The 16,585-nt window shown below is 63.2% G+C and overlaps 2 protein-coding genes across 2 annotated transcripts; both read left to right on the plus strand.

The window, feature by feature from the left end:
• Positions 1 to 71: 71 nt before the first annotated feature.
• Positions 72 to 3,819, plus strand: ASPDH (aspartate dehydrogenase domain containing). Its single transcript, XM_039509769.1, has 7 exons — positions 72 to 151; positions 479 to 623; positions 1,355 to 1,439; positions 1,743 to 1,892; positions 2,042 to 2,259; positions 2,677 to 2,834; positions 3,192 to 3,819. The coding sequence occupies exons 1-7, from the start codon at positions 97 to 99 to the stop codon at positions 3,227 to 3,229; spliced, it is 849 nt and encodes a 282-aa protein (XP_039365703.1). The 5' UTR covers positions 72 to 96; the 3' UTR covers positions 3,230 to 3,819.
• Positions 3,820 to 5,448: 1,629 nt separating this feature from the next.
• Positions 5,449 to 15,818, plus strand: JOSD2 (Josephin domain containing 2). Its single transcript, XM_039509771.1, has 5 exons — positions 5,449 to 5,583; positions 5,802 to 5,993; positions 6,558 to 6,683; positions 14,196 to 14,390; positions 15,396 to 15,818. Exons 2-5 carry the CDS (start codon positions 5,863 to 5,865, stop codon positions 15,493 to 15,495), a joined length of 552 nt encoding a protein of 183 aa, XP_039365705.1. The 5' UTR covers positions 5,449 to 5,583; positions 5,802 to 5,862; the 3' UTR covers positions 15,496 to 15,818.
• Positions 15,819 to 16,585: the final 767 nt, after the last annotated feature.

Consider the following 16,585-nt stretch of genomic DNA (forward strand, 5'->3'; position numbering starts at 1 on the left):
CAAACAGTGACACCCCCCACCCCCCGCTCCGTGGGGCCGGCGTGACCCCCCCCCCCGCTTGTCCTTGTGTCTCGGGCCAGGGGCGAGTGGGCCAGGATGTGCGACGGGCCGGCGAGGCGGAAGGTCGGGATCGTGGGCTTTGGGCATTTGGGTATGTCGTAAACACCCCCCCCCAAGGCTTCCCAGGGGGATTGGGGCTCAGCCGGGGCTGGGGGGCTGCTGCTTCCCTGGCAGGGGGCTGGACCGAGGGGGGCTGGCTCGGGGCACTGAAATGGGGGTGGGGAGGGAAAGTCAGGCGGGGGGGGGCGTTATGGGCAGCACCACAGCACCCGCTGCAAGAATCCTGGGCCTGGTGGGGGGGCAGCTCCACCCCCCACACCCGAGGGGCCTTGTCCTGGTGTGTGTGTGTGGGGGGGAGTTGGATGTACGGACGTCTGGGGTTCCCGGCCATCTCAGCCAAGCCCCCTCTGCGCCCTAGGCCAGTATCTGGTGCAGAGACTCCAGGACGAGGGACCCCGGCACGGACTGGAACTCGCCTTCGTCTGGAACCGGGACGTGGGGAAGCTGCAGGGGAAGGTGCCGGTTCCCCTCCAGCTGCAGGAGCTGGGCCGGTTCCCCGAGCGGTGAGTGACCCCTCCCCTCCCCCCCCCAGCTGCAGGAGCTGGGCCCGTTCCCCGAGCGGTGAGTGACCCCCCCCCCCAGCTGCAGGGCCTGGGCCGGTTCCCGAGCGGTGAGTGACCCCAGCTGCAGGGCCTGGGCCGGTTCCCGAGCGGTGAGTGACCCCCAGCTGCAGGGCTGGGCTGGTTCCCAGCGGTGAGTGACCCCCAGCTGCAGGGCCTGGGCCGGTTCCCGAGCGGTGAGTGATCCCCAGCTGCAGGTGCTGGGCCGGTTCCCCGAGCGGTGTGTGATCCCCCCCCCCCAGCTGCAGGGCCTGGGCCGGTTCCCCGAGCGGTGAGTGATCCCAGCTGCAGGGCCTGGGCCGGTTCCCGAGCGGTGAGTGATCCCCAGCTGCAGGGCCTGGGCCGGTTCCCAGCGGTGAGTGATCCCCAGCTGCAGGAGCTGGGCGGTTCCCAGCGGTGAGTGATCCCCAGCTGCAGGGCCTGGGCCGGTTCCCCAGCGGTGAGTGATCCCCAGCTGCAGGGCCTGGGCCGGTTCCCCGAGCGGTGAGTGATCCCCCCCCAGCTGCAGGGCCTGGGCCGGTTCCCCGAGCGGTGAGTGATCCCCCCCCGCCCAGCCAGCTGCAGGACCCGGCCCCTGGGACCCTGTGGCTCCTGCCTGAGCCCAGGCCCGGCAGTGCCAGGGTTACTGTTGCCCCCCCCCGCTCCCCCCCGGTCACTGTCTCGTGTCCCTGCAGCGCGGTGGATCTGGTGGTGGAAGTGGCTCATCCCTGCGTGGTCCGGGACCACGGCGCCTCCTTCCTGTCCGGGGCAGACTTCATGGTGAGGGGCCGGCAGCGGGGTACCGGGGCGAGGTGGCATGGAGCGGGCACAGCACGGGGCCCTGCCGGGGGTGCGGGAACCCGAGGGGCCGGGCTTGGGGGCCGCCCTGGGGCTGTGAGGGTGCCATGCAGGGGATGGCTCGGGGGACGGGGTGGCAGTGGGCAGGGCCGTACTCTGCGGGCAGGCGGGTGCCAAGGGGAGTGAGGGTGCCCGGGTGGGGGGCTGCGGTGTATGTGTGTGGGGGGGTCCTGGCTCAGAGCCTGCGGCTTCCCCGTGACCAGGTTTCTTCCCCCTCCCCCCCAGGTGGGTTCCCCCACGGCGCTGGCTGACCAGGCCACGGAGATGCGGCTGCGGGAAGCTGCCCGGCGTGGGGGGCACACGCTGTACGTGCCCCGGGGGGCGCTGTGGGGCGGCGAGGACATCCAGCGGATGGATGACAGGGGCGTGCTGCAGGTGGGGGTCTCGGGCCTGCCGGGGGGAGGGGGGGGCGTGGACCCTGGTCCACGTGGGGCGAGGGACAGTGACAAGGAACTGCCTCTGCTCTCCTGGGGACTGTCCCTGCCCCCCACCCCCAGGGCTGACTCTCTGACGTCGCTTTCCAGGGCCTGAAGGTGACCATGATGAAGCACCCGGACAGCTTCCGGCTGGAGGGGGCGCTGCGGGAGCGGCTGGGGGCCGGGCGGGCCGTGCTGTACGAGGGGCCCGTGCGGGGCCTCTGCCCCCTGGCCCCCAACAACGTCAACACCATGGCGGCCGCTTGCATGGCCGCCCCCAGCCTGGGCTTCGACGGGGTCCAGGGGTGCCTCATTGCTGACCCCGGGTTAGTGCACCCCCACCCTTCCCTGCTCCCTGCATCCTCCCATCCCTGCACCCCCCATCCCTGCTCCCTGCATCCCCCACATCCCTGCTCTCTGCACCCCGCTAGTTCCCTGCACCCCCCAGTTTCCTGCTCCCTGCAGCCCCGGATCCCTGCTCCCTGCACCCCCAGTTTCCTGCTCTATGCACCCCCCAGTTCCCTGACCCCCCAGTTCCCTGGACCCCCCCACTGACCACCCTGATCCCTGCTCCATGCATCCCCCCCAGTTCCCTGCTCCCTGACCCCCCTACCCCCAGTTCTCTGCTCCCCTCCAGCCAGGTCAGTGCCGCTCCCTGCCCTGATCCTTGCATTCCCCCCTCCATTTCTCTTTCCCCCAGCTTGGTCCCCCCCACTGACCTCCCTGCCCTCCCGTCCCCACAGCCTCCCTGACTGGCATGTGGTGGAGGTGGAGGTGACCGGCCCGTCCGGCGAGCGCAGGGACCAGGCCTTCACGGTCACCACCTGCCGCAGGAACCCAGCCTCCCCCGGAGCGGTCACCGGCACGGCTACCTTCCCTTCTTTCTGGAGCAGCCTGCTGGGTAAGTGGGGGTGGGGGCACTCTTGGGTGCGTATGGGGGGGGGGGCGGGAATCTGCCTGCTGGGACAGACTGAGCCCTGGGCGACTCCTGGGGGGAGAGCGACTCCTGGGGGCCACCACTGCGGTGTGTGGGGGGGGGTCCCCCAGACCTGGGGAGTGCAGCTGCCACTAGGGGCTGCAGGGACTGACTAACGCCTGAGCCAAGGTGTCTTCTGTGGAGGGGGTGAGGTACCCTGGGCTGGGAGCTCTCCATGGGGTAACCGGGTTGCAGGCTGGGGGCTCTCCTGAAGAAGATGGCGGGGGGGCCTGGGCCCCACAGATCAGCCCCTCTGACCTCCCCTTCTCATTTCCCCCGCAGCCTGCCAGGGCCACCGAGGGCATGTCGTTTTGTGCTGATGCTGGTTCGGGGCCGGAGGGACCCGGCTGAAGCCAGTGGGGCTGGTAGTGTGTGTTGCCGGAGGGCGGGGGAGGTGTCCCCTCTGACCAAGAGATCATTAAAGGGCAGGGTGGCAGGGAGGAAGGGTGGGAAATCTTTTGTACTTGGTCCCAGAGGCATGATGGGGGGTTTAGTTCTTACTCCCTGGAGCTGAGTGGGAGTCACAGGGTATGTAACCCCCTCCTGCAGAGACTGATGTCAGCTGTTGCTTTTGGGTTATGACGGGAACGGTACAGTAGAACCTCAGCGTTATGAACACCCACGTGATGAACTGGCCGGTCAAGAACACCTAGGGTGACCAGACAGCAAGTGTGAAAAATCGGGACGGGATGGGGGATAAAAGGAGCCTATATAAGAGAGAGATCCCAAAATCCGGACTGTCCCTATAAAATCGGGACATCTGGTCACCCTAACCACACCCCCTCCGTGGGAACCGGACCTACGCAGTCATGCAACAGCCGCAGAGACAAACCGACAAAGCCAGTACAGTCCTGTGTTCAATGTAACCGACTACAGCGAAAGTTTAAAAAAAGAGAAAGATTTGAGGAGGCGAGGAAACTGTTTCTGGGCTTGTTTCATTTCAGTTCACAGGGTTAAAAGCAGCCTGTTTCTTCTTCTTCTGCAGAGGAAAGTTTCAAAGCACTAGGAGGTCAATGGTCAGTTGTAAACTTTGGCAAGAAGGACCCTGTTCAGAGTTACGGCCATTTCAGAGTTACGATCCACCTCCATTCCTGGGGCGTGCGTCCCTGCGAGGTTCTCCTGTAGTTCACTGTAGACTGGTGCATGGGGCGGAGGGGGGGACGGGACGGGACGACACATGTAGCGTGTTTGCAGCTGGGAGCCCTCGTTTGTAGGTTCCTGTCGCATGCTGGGAGATAAAGTTCACTGCTTTCTGCTGTAAGCTTTCCATGCGTGGGGCCTGGTGCATGCTGGGAGCTGTACCCATTGTGAGCAGGAGTGATGGAAACTCCCTAAAAGTGGGGGGCCCACCAGCACCTGAACCGTGCCCCCCCCCGTGCACCCTTCCCCCAAGGCGCCGCACCGACATCTCCCATCCCCCCAAGACCCCGTCCCCCCATCCTCACGCCGCCCCTTCCCCCAAGACTCTGCCCCCACCCGCTCCTCTCCGCCCTCCCCCTGTGCTGCTCGCCCTTTATGGACAGTAAAAAACGGGAGGGCAAAGCCACAGGCCCCCTGGCTCCCCCGTTCCGCTGCCCCTGATTGTGGGTAATGGGACGGACGGGCCAAGGCCTGGCCAAAATAGAGTGACCAGATAGAAAGTGTGAAAATTCGGGACGGGGGTGGGGGGTGGTAAGGGCCCATATATGAAAAAGCCCCAAATATCGGGCCTGTCCCTATAAAATCGGGACATCTGGTCACCCTAGGCCCTAACGAAAGGGGGAGGGCCCCCAAAGCGCGGAACCAGCCCCGCTTCATGCTGGGGGGCAGCAAATACAGTAACTAGAGAATGACAAGGCACGAGAATGGGGGTCAGAGGGTCCAGCGGGGGGGCACAGAGCAGCGACCCCCGACTCGGAGGAGCCGAGGGGAAACGCGGCCTGGAGACGGGGCGCAGCGAGGCACCGAAAACAGATCCCCGCCCCCCACTCCTGGCCTGGCGGGGCTGGGAACGGGGGGGCCCCAGGCCAGAGGAAAGGGGGGGCCGGGGACCTGTCGTGCCAGGCACAGGCCGGGTCACTGAGGTCAGTGGTGCATGCTGGGAACAGTCATTTTTTTGCGGGGGACCCTCAGACTGTAACTGTAGCTGTCACTCATAGCACAGTGCATGCTGGGAGCTGTGGGCCATGGGGCTCGGTGCATGCTGGGAGTTGTAGTTTGTGTTGGCGCGGTGCATGCCGGGAGATTTGTGTTCTGGCCCTGGGGCATGCTGGGAGTTGTAGTTCGGCGAGGCAGGATGGGAGCTGTGATGCTCTGGTCCCGGTGCATGCTGGGAGCGCGCTGATTTGCCCCTATGCATGCTGGGAGCTATGGGGGTGGCCTGGCCCCGGTGCATGCCGGGAGCTGTAGTTCGTGTTGGCGCAAGGCATGTCGGGAGCCGTTCTGCCCTGGCCCCATTGCATGCTGGGAGCTGTAGTTCGTGTTGGCGCAAGGCATGTCGGGAGCCGTTCTGCCCTGGCCCCATTGCATGCTGGGAGCTGTAGTTCGCGTTGGCGCAAGGCATGCCGGGAGCGGTGGTGCTATGGCCCCGGTGCATGCCGGGAGCTGTGGTCCCCGTGCCCCACAGCTGGATCCGGTCTCAGGTTCCCCGGCCCGGGGGATGACGGGCCCCCCCGGCTGCAGCAGGAGCCCCAGGGTGGGTCCGGGGGGGGCCTGGGGCTGCCCTGGCGGGGGGGTCCAGGCACGTGCTGCCCCCCCACCCGAGGGGGGCCCGGGGGCTGCGCCGCTGCCTGGCGGGGGGGTCCCTGCGGCGGGGGGGGTCTCACACCTGCCTGGGGGGGGGGGACCCTTGGCCAGGGGGGTGTCGCGGCCCCCCAGGGTCTAGCCCCGCCTCTCTCGCTCTCGCCGCTGCAGGCAGCCGGGCTCGGGGCCGCGCCGTGAGGCCGCCCCCCCCCCCACCAGGCTGGGGGGCGCGATGTCCGGGGGGCCGGAGCCGGGCGTGTACCACGAGCGCCAGCGCCTGGAGCTCTGCGCCGTCCACGCCCTGAACAACGTCCTGCAGGAGCGACGCTTCACCCCGGAGGCGGCCGACGAGATCTGCAAGAGGCAGGGGGCCGGCGGACCCCCCCCCCGCAACGGACCCCCCACCTCGCCTGCCTCCTGCCGCCGCACGTCTCCCACCGTGTTAGCCCCACCTGGCACCCCACACTCGCCCCCGCAACGGACCCCGCAACGGACCCCCACCTCGCCTGCCTCCTGCCACCGCACGTCTCCCCGTGTTAGCCCCACCTGGCACCCCACACTCCCCTCCGCCTGCCTCACGTCTCCCTCCGTGTTAGCCCCACCTGGCACCCCACACTCCCCTCCCCACCTCGCCTGCCTCCTGCCATCTCACGTCTCCCCGTGTTAGCCCCACCTGGTACCCCACCTCCCCCTGCCGCCTCTCGTCTCCCCCGTGTTAGCCCCACCTGGTACCCACTCCCCCGCAACGGACCCCGCAACGGACCCCCCACCTCGCCTGCCTCCTGCCACCGCACGTCTCCCCCCGTGTTAGCCCCACCTGGCACCCCACACTCCCCCCCCTCCCTCCCACCGCGCCGGGCGCTCCCACCCCACCCTCTCCCCGCACCCACCCCGGGTCACTCACTGGGACCCGTCTCTCCCCTCCAGGCTGGCGCCGGACGCCCGGCTGAATCCCCATCGCAGCGTCCTGGGCACGGGCAACTACGACGTCAATGTGATCATGGCAGCCCTGCAGAGCCTGGACTTCGCGGCCATCTGGTGGGACAAGCGCCGGTGAGAAAGAGGGAGGCCGTGGGGCTGGGGGCGGCAGCAGCGGGCAGGCTGGGGCAGACCCCACCTTGGCTCCAGCTGGCGCTGGAGTAGGGTGACCAGATGGCAAGTGTGAAAAATTGGGACAGGGAGTGGGGGGTAATAGGCACCTATATAAGACAAAGCGCCCGAAAATCAGGACTGTCCCTATAAAATTGGGACATCTGGTCACCCTAGTTGAGAGGCCAATGTCTGCCCTCAGGAAAGGGATCTTGGAGTCATCGTGGACAGTTCTCTGAAGACGTCCACGCAGTGCGCAGAGGCAGCCAAAAAAGCAAACAGGATTTTGGGAATCATTAAAAAAGGGATAGAGAATAAGACGGAGAATATCTCATTGCCCTTATAGAAATCCATGGTGCACCCACATCTCGAATACTGCGTGCAGATGTGGCCTCCTCATCTCAAAAACAGATCTACTGGCACTAGAAAAAGTTCAGAGAAGGGCAACTAAAATGATTCGGGGTTTGGAACGGGTCCCATATGAGGAGAGATTAAAGAGGCTGGGACTCTTCAGCTTGGAAAAGAGACAAAGGGGGGATATGACAGAGGTCTATAAAATCGTGAGTGACGTGGAGAAAGTGAAGAAGGAAAAGTTATTTACTGGTTCCCATAATACGAGAACTAGGGGTCACCAAATGAAATGAATGAGCAGCAGGTTTAAAACAAATCAAAGGAAGTTGTTCGCACAGCGCACAGGCAGCCTGTGGAGCTCCCTGCCTGAGGAGGTTGTGAAGGCCGGGACTAGAACAGGGTTTAAAAGAGAACTGGATAAATTCACGGAGGTCATCAATGGCTAGTAGCCAGGCTGGGTAAGGAACGGTGTCCCCGGCCTCTCTCTGTCAGAGGGTGGAGATGGATGGCAGGAGAGAGATCACTTGATCATTACCTGTTAGGTTCACTCCCTCTGGGGCACCTGGCATTGGCCACTGTTGGCAGACAGGATCCTGGGCTGGAAGGACCTTTGTTCTGATGCAATATGGCCGTTCTTATGTTCTCATGCCCTGAAATACCCTGGGCCTGGAGGATGCTCCCTGCTGCCCCGGTGCCTCTGTTTGTCCATCTGCCTTCCCCTCCCTGCTGCGTATCCACCCATCGTCTCCCCCTCTGGCTGTTTCTCTGGAGCCACCCCTCCAGCCCGTCGGTCTCGCTGTAACCCCTGGTTCTTCTTCGAGTGATTGCTCCAATGCATTCCAGTTAGGTGTGCGCGCCGCGCGTGCACGGTATTCGGAACTTTTTTACCCTAGCAACCCCGGCGGGCCGCTCGCCTGGAGTGGCGCCGCCTTGGCGCTGAATATATATCCCAGCCGGCCCATCCGCTCCTCAGTTCCTTCTTCCCGCCCGTGACGGTTAGCTGGAACTGTGGAGTGCTCTGTTAGTCCTCCACACCCCTAGCAGTTTCTCCGGTTTTCTTGTATATAGTTATTAGTTAGTTCATAGTTGGTTAGTTAGAATAGTAGTTAAGGAATTAGGAGGGGTCCTCCTTCCTTTTTCCCCCGCCCGGCGGGGCTCATGCCCCAGACACCGGGTTTCAAGCCGTGCTCGGCTTGTCAACGGTTGATGCCCGTTGGGGACGCTCACGATTCCTGCCTCCGCTGTCTGGGGGAATCGCATCGTACGGACAAGTGTCCAATTTGTGCTGCCTTTAAACCGCGGACCAGGAAAGAGCGAGACTCCAGGCTCAAGCAGATCCTGATGGAGTCGGCGCTGCGTCCACCGGCACCACCCCGCGGCACGAAATCAGGCTCGGTGCGCAGCATCGGCGCAGCAGCCGGACCTCGGAGGCGTCCCGGCCACCGAAGCCGGCACCGGTATCACGGCGCCGCTCCCCGTCCCCGGCGCGCAAAAAGAAGGCGCCAACGGCGGCGAAAGCCCCGACTCCGGGACCGATTGCCCAGCCACTGTCAACTCCCGTGGCTCCGGCGGTGGTGCACGCCAGTGCATAGATCCGGCAGCTCCGGCGCCAGAAGAGCCGTTGAGCCCGGCCACCCCTGCTCCCGGCACCGCCCGGTAGAGCTGGAACTCCCAACCACGCCAGAGACTTACTCTGGCGCGGGAGCTTATTGCGCTGACAGAGGCTCGAGCCTCCGGCCCCGGCACCGCCCGGTGCGGGCCGTGCCGGCTGGGAAGCCAGCCATGATGCAGCGCCCAGGCACCGACGATCACCGCGCAAGGGTCTTCAGCCGGTCCCGCTCGCGCAGCAGATCACCATCTCGGCGACCTCGCTCCGCCGCCCGATCAACACCTCGCCACGCTCCCCATCTCGGTACCGCTCGTTCGCGGTACCGCTCGGCGTCGAGCACCGCTCCCGGCCGGACCGCCGGTACCGTCGACGGTCGGCCTCTAGAGACAGGTCGCGGCACGCGTGACCACAGTCCTTCTCGGCACCGTGACCGCAGTCCTTCGGCACCGTGGCCGTGCCCCCTCTCGGCACGAGACCGCAGCCACCCAGGCGGCGGACCGCAGCTACTCAGGCGCCACGACCGCAGTGCTTCCCGATACAGAAGCCGCAGCAGGTCGCCGTCCAGGCACCGACGACCGTTGGTCCCGTCATGCTCCCGGTACCGGGACAACAGACATGGCCCGACGGTTCCGCCAGCGGACGCGCACCGCCGACCAGCGGGACAGTCGATTGGCGCGTCAGCCCCCAGTGGTCACGCCAAGCATCGGTCGTGTCCCAGGGTGGAAGTGCAGCGGGCCTCAGAGCGGATACCCCAGGTCCAGCCTATGGCCCACAGCAGTGGGGTTTCTGGGTCCCTTGGGCACAGCACGGCACAGGGCTCCTTGCCCACTCGACCTCCGGGTTCTGGCGCGCGCGCCAGAAGCGACTGTTAGTAGGGCCCCACCATCACCTACAACAGGAGCCGCAGCCACCCCGTCGGTGCAGCCAGCCGTAGTGGTCCCGTCCCCTTTGGTGGACGAACCACCTCCCGAGCCTTAGGGCCAGGGCCTGTTGTCGGCCTCATATCCTGACGAGGCGGTCGCGGGCTCGTCAACAGCGACCCGCCACCCATAGACTTAGCGCGCAGGACCTGCTTCGCAGGGTCGCGCAATCCATTAACCTCCCGATTGCAGAGGTAGTTGAGAACGACGACCCGTTACCAACGTTATCGGGTCAGAGGCTCCAGTCCGGTGGCGCTCCCTTTATTCCGGACAATTCAGCGTAATGCCAATACCATCTGGCAAACGCCGCGTCTGTACCTCCGGCGGCAAGGGAGTGGAGCGCAAATACCGGTTCCCCTACAGGATACGAGTATTTGTATACTCACCCGACTCCAGACTCCTCGTCGTCCAGTCGGTAAATGATCGAGCGCAACGGTCAACGGCGACCCTAAGTCCAAAGGCGAGACGTATGGACCTCTTAGGTCGGAAGATCTACTCGGCTGGAGGCCTGCAGCTACGCATAGCCAATCAATCGGCATTGCTGGCCCGATACACTTACGAAATGCTGCTCTCCTCTCCAAGTTTGCAGATCTTGTCCCGCGTCCTCGCGTCAGGAGTTCACCGCCCTCCTCGAGGACGGCAAAGTCCGCGCGCTCCTCCATCCAGGCAGCGCCGATTCAGCAGACTCAGGAGCCCGCACTCGCCTCTGGCGTCACTATGCGGAGGATTTCCTGGCTCCAATCCTCCACCTTGGCCCCGGAGGTACAGTACTCTCTGCAGGACTTGCCGTTTGAAACGCACGGCCTTTTCTCAGAGAAGACGGACGCCGTATACAAACCCTTAAGGGCGGTCGCGTAGCCATCCGGACTCTGGGGATGCACACGCCGGCGACACAGCGGCAACCCTTCCGTGACAGCCACGGCCGTTCACCCACGCCAGATCCCGACCGTATAACAGCCGTCGGAACAACCTTACACGCCGCCGACCATCAGGCAATAGGCGCAATCAGTCCCAGTCGTCCGCTAAGGCCCCAAGGGCCTAAGCAGGCGTTGATGGGACGCCGGGGCCTCTTCAGTCTCTCCATCGGATCCTACCCCTTTGTTTTCGAACCGCCTCTCTTATTTCCTCCCGGCATGGGCCAGTTTAACATCGGACAGCTGGGTCCTGTCTACGGTCCAGTCAGGGTACCGCCTCCGCTTTATTTCGCCCCCTCCTTCCCACCCGCCTCCCGATCCCTCTTCAGGGACCCTGCTCACGAGCAGGTCCTTCAACAAGAGATCGAGACTCTCCTAACCTTGGGTGCCATAGAGGAGGTGCCTCCCGACCGGCGGGGCAAGGGTTTCTATTACCATTATTTCCTCATCCCCAAAGCCAAAGGAGGCCTCCGTCCCATCCTGACCTCCGGAAGCTCAACCGGTACCTGATAAAACTCAAATTCCGCATGGTATCCCTGGGGACTATTATTCCCTCCCTGGATCCGGGAGACTGGTTTGCCGCCCTCGACATGCGAGACGCCTATTTCCATGTCGCAATTTACCCCCCGCATCGTCGCTACCTCCGCTTCATGGTGAACGACAGACATTACCAGTTCGCAGTGCTGCCCTTCGGCCTTTCCACCGCCCCGAGAGTGTTCACAAAGTGTATGGCGGTGGTGGCCGCGGCCCTCCGTCGTCGTCGGGTACACGTGTATCCGTACCTCGACGATTGGTTGATACGCGGTCCATCACGTCAGCTGGTAGCACACCAAGTGACCGATATCCTGTCGCTGTTTCGGGAGCTCGGTCTGCTCATCAACTTCGAAAAGTCTGCCCTAACTCCAGCTCAAAGGGTGGAGTTTATCGGAGCGGTCCTGGATTCCCAGTTGGCCAGGGCCTATCTTCCGCCCAATCGGTACCTGACTCTCGCGGCTTGCATCACGGAGCTCCAAGCCTTTCCCACGACGACAGCCCGGTCCTGTCTTCGCCTCCTAGGCCACATGGCGTCGTGCACTTTTGTGACAACTTATGCCCGGTTGCACCTTCGCCCACTCCAGACGTGGCTGGCCTCTGTGTACCGTCCACATCGCGACCCCATGGACTTGATTGTCACAGTCCCGAGGGCCACTCTCGACACCCTCAATTGGTGGCTGATCCCTCAGGTAGTCTGTGCAGGGGTACCTTTCCGCCCGCCGTGTCCCTCCATTACCTTGACCACAGATGCCTCGGACATGGGTTGGGGAGCGCACCTAGGCGATGTTCACGCAAGGCACCTGGTCCTCCCGGAGCCTCGCCTACACATCAATGTACGGGAGCTCCGGGCGGTCCGCTTGGCGTGTCAGGCCTTCGAGGCCCATCTCCGCGGCCGCTATGTCACCGTGATGACGGACAATACATCCGCGATGTTCTATGTCAACAAGCAGGGCGGGGCACGCTCCTCCCTGCTTTGCACGGAAGCGCTTCGCCTGTGGGACTTTTGCATAGCCGCTCCATTCACCTCAAGCGCGTTTCTTCCGGGCACTCAGAACACAATAGCCGATCGCCTCAGCAGATCCTTCCTCTCACGAGTGGTCCATTCACCCAGACGTGCTGCATCCATCTTCCAGAGGTGGGGATTTCCCCAGATAGACCTCTTTGCTTCCCGGAGATCAACAGGAAGTGCGCACAGGTTCTGCTCCTTCCAGGACGCTCCAGTGGGTCCCTGTCAGACGCGTTCCTGTGCTCATGGAAGGATCACCTCCTTACGCCTTCCTCCGTTCCCACTCGTTCATCGAGTGCTCCTAAAGCCGGAGAGACAAGGGCCGTCTCATCCTGATTGCTCCGGCCTGGCCGAGACAGCATTGGTTCACCCTGCTGCTCGAGCTGTCCGTCCGAGAACCCATTCCTCTCCCGCTGTGGCGGACCTCATCACACAAGACTTGGCCGGCTCCGCCACCGGACCTCCGCTCGCTGCATCTTACAGCCTGGTACCTGACTGGTTGACTTGCGCCGAGCAATCCTGCTCGCGGGCTGTTCAGCGGGTCTGCTCACGGAGAGCAGAAAACCTTCAACGCGGTCCACCTATCTAGCAAAATGGAAGCGCTTATTTGGTGCGACCAGAGATATCAACCCTTTCGCCCCTATTCAGACTGTTATCCTGGACTACCTTTGGTCTCTCAAGGAGCAGGGTCTTGCCATCTCCTCCTTAAGGGTTCACCTGGCATCTTTATCTGCATTTCGTCCAGCCGGTTGAGGTCGCTCCATATTCTCCAACCATATGGTCACGCTTCCTCAGGGGTTAGACGCATGTTTCCACCAGGTCCGACACCCTGCGCCGGTCTGGGACTTAAACCTGGTGTTGGCCAAGCTCATGGGTCCACCGTTTGAGCCTCTTGCATCTTGCTCCTTGCTCCATCTTACCTGGAAGACGGCCTTCCTTGTCGCGATAACATCCGGCGGCGGGTCTCAGAGCTCAGTGCCTTGACGGTCGGTCCCCATATACGGTCTTCCACGGACAAGGTCCAGCTCGCCGCATCCGGCCTTCCTCCCGAAGGTGGTTTCGCCTTCCATCTCAACCAGGACATCTTCCTCCTGTCTTCTTCCCAAGGCCGCATGCCTCACCTCGAACAGCGGCTACACTCCTGACGTCCGCGGGGCTCTCGCCTTCTATATCGACGCGCGAAGCCTTTCGGCGTTCGTCCCAGCTCTTGTTGCGATGCTGACCGCATGAAAGGCGAGCCAGTCTCCTCACAGAGGATTTCCTCTGGGTGACGGCCTGTATCAGGGCGTGTTACGAGCTTGCTCGCGTACCATGCCGACTCACTGCCCACTCCACGAGAGCTCAGGCCTCATCGGCCGCTTCCTGGCCCATATCCCCATCCAGGACATATGCAGGGCAGCCACCTGGTCTTCAGTCCATACCTTCGCCCACTACGCGTTGGTGCAGCAATCAGAGACGATGCAGCCTTCGGCTCTGCGGTATTACACTCCGCCACGTCTCATTCCGACCCCACCGCCTAGGTAAGGCTTGGGAATCACCTACATGGAATGGATAGGAGCAATCACTCGAAGAAGAAAAGACGGTTACTCACCTGTAGTAACTGGTGTTCTTCGAGATGTGTTGCTCCTATCCATTCCAAACCCGCCCTCCTTCCCCACTGTCGGAATAGCCGGCAAGAAGGAACTGAGGAGCGGACGGGCCGGCTGGGATATATATACGCCGCCATGGCGGCGCCACTCAGGCGCCAGCCGGCCCGCCGGAGTTGCTAGGCTAAAAATGTTCCGAAGAGCCGTGCACGCGCGGCGCGCACACCTACATGGAATGGATAGGAGCAACACATCTCGAAGAACACCAGTTACTACAGGTGAGTAACCGTCTTTTCAGGTTGTAAGGCTGGGGGAGAACAGGGGGTTTAAAGAGACTGGGATAAATTCACGGAGGTTAAGTCCATCAATGGCAGATGGATGAGAGAGAGAGAGATCTTGATCATTGCCTGTTTGGTTCTCCTCCTCTGGGGCACCTGGCATTGGCCTGTTTGGCAGACAGGATCCTGGCTGGAAGGACCTTTGTTAAATACCTGGGCCTGGAGGATGCTCCCTGCTGCCCCGGTGCCTCTGTTTGGTTCTGCCCCCCCGTCGGCAGGCCCCTGGAGCAGCTGGCGCTGAGCCGGGTGCACGGCTTCATCGTGAACGTGCCCTCCAACGTGTCCCTGGGCTTCGTGTCGCTGCCTGTGCGGCGTAAGCACTGGATCGCCGTGCGCCAGGTTGGAGGCATCTACTACAACCTGGACTCCAAGCTGAAGGCCCCGGCCTGCGTCGGCGGAGAGGGGGAGCTCAGGTGTGGGGGACGGGCAGGGGGTGGGGAGGGGCGCCCGGGTGGGTGAGAGGTTGGGGGTCAGTGACCAGTTTAACACTGTTGCGAGAAAACCAAACCTCCTTCTGGGCTGTATCAGCAGGAGCGTTGTAAGCCAGACACAAGGAGTGATTCTTCCGCTCTGCTCCGCCCTGATCCGGTCTCAGCTGGAGGACGGGGTCCTGGTCTGGGTGCAGCAGAGATGGGGACAGATTGGAGAACGCCCAGAGAAGAGCAGCAAACACGAGGAAAAGTCTAGAAAACAGGAGCTGTGGGGGGAGATTGAAACAAGGGGGTTTGTGGAGTCTGGAGAAGAGAAGCCGGAGAGGGGACGGGGAGAACAATTTGCAAGTACAGGAAAAGGTGTTACAAGGAGGAGGCAGAAAAACTTCCTAACCTCTGAGGATCCGACAAGAAGCAACGGGCTTCAACTGCAGCCAGGGCGGTTTAGGTTGGGACATTAGGAAAAACGTCCTGTCAGGCTGGTGAAGCGCTGGAATAAATTACCGAGGGAGGTGGTGGAATCTCCATCATTGGAGATTAAGAGCAGGTTGGACAAACCCCTGTCAGGGACGGTCTAGATAATACCGAGTCCTGCCCTGAGTGCAGGGGACTGGACTGGAGACCTCGCGAGGCCCCTTCCAGCCTTATGGTGCTATGTGGGGGGAAGGGGATGGGGGGACAAGCAGGGGGCAGGGCTCGGAGAGCTGCAGTGAGTGGGTGTGTGGGGAGCTCAGGTCTGGGACATGGGCAGGGGTGGCCGGAGTACAGAGGGCAGAGCTGAGGTGCAGGGGATTGGAGGGGGGTTGTACAGGGGGTGGGCCGGAGGGGTGTATGGACCAGGGGGCCCTAGAGGTGTATGGACCAGGGGGCTGGAGGGGTGTATGGACCAGGGGGCTGTGCAGGGCAGGAGCGTGGCGAGATGTGTGAGACGGGGGTGCAAAGCAGGGGCTGCTCTGACCCCCTCCATCTCCTTGCCCCTCCCCGCAGGGCTTTCCTGCAGGATTTCCTGTCCCAGGGTCCCTGCGAAGTGCTGCTGGTCGTGTCCCGGGCCGTGGAGGAATCCGGCGGCTGGTTGAACCCAGAGTGATGCCGCAGATACCAAAGATCCTGACTGTTCGTAGCAGCCTCGCCGGGGGGGCAGGACCCCCACGCTGAATCTGGCTTAGTCACAGCCCCCCCCTGGTGCTGGCATCAGATACCCCATCCCGTCTGCCCTGAGGAGTGCATGGCTCCGGGCATGCTGCTCTCACTCCACTGGGGGGGCCCTTCACCCCACGGCCCCTGGAGCCAGAGGCGGCACCGGGGGGCCACAGGGGAACCTGGCTTAGGGTGCCCGGCCCCATCTCCCTGCTGGGCATCTGGCTCAGCTGCAAGCGCTTGCGAAGTTTATGATAAAGGACACTACGCTAACTCTGCCTTGGAGTGATTGCCTGGGGCGGGGCCGGGTTTCTTTGGGGGGAGGGACCTGAGGGCAGCGCGGGGGGTGGGAACAGGGGCTGGAGGTTTGGGGGGCACCCAGCTGAGACTTTAGGATGCCTGGGTTCTTTTCGGCTCCCCGCACACACCTGCTTCCAGCCCCGGGGAAGGGTCCCAGCTCCCTGCCCCCTCCCTTACTCAGTGGAGCCTGGGTGGGGGAGATGGTGCCTGCGTTGCAGGGTGGACCCTCTTGGCGATTGTGCTTTCACCACTGGGGAGGTGTCTTTGTGTGTGTGGGGGGGAATTGGTGCTGGGCTCCATCGGGGGCTGGGGCCTGTCACTGGCCGGGGACCCCGGGGCATTATCTTGGCTGCAGGGCTTCATTTGTAATGGAAGCGGTTCTGGAGCTCGAGCAAATTTTTTTTTTTTACTTTCATAACTCCCACACCCAGGCTGGAGGCGCCGGGGGGCTCGGAACGGCCGGGCCCGGAGGTGCCGCGGCTCAGCCCTGGCACAGATTAAGCGCCGCGTAGCTGCCCACGTGGTCTGTGGGTGCTTCGTGCCTGGGCTGGGGGGTTACATGAGCGGCTGGCATGGGCACTGGCTGGGCATTGGGGGATAGGGGCACGCACGCTGGAGACCGGTTTTCGTGGGTGCGGCGAGCGCCCGGCTGTTTGGGGGCGGAAGGTGCGTGTTTGGGGGCCGGGTGCAGGCAGCCGGCGGCGTGTGCCCGGTCACCTCTCCATGCACGCAGGTGCTTG

The sequence above is a fragment of the Mauremys reevesii genome, linkage group 22 (genome assembly GCF_016161935.1).
Source record: "Mauremys reevesii isolate NIE-2019 linkage group 22, ASM1616193v1, whole genome shotgun sequence".
Lineage (NCBI taxonomy): Eukaryota > Metazoa > Chordata > Testudines > Geoemydidae > Mauremys > Mauremys reevesii.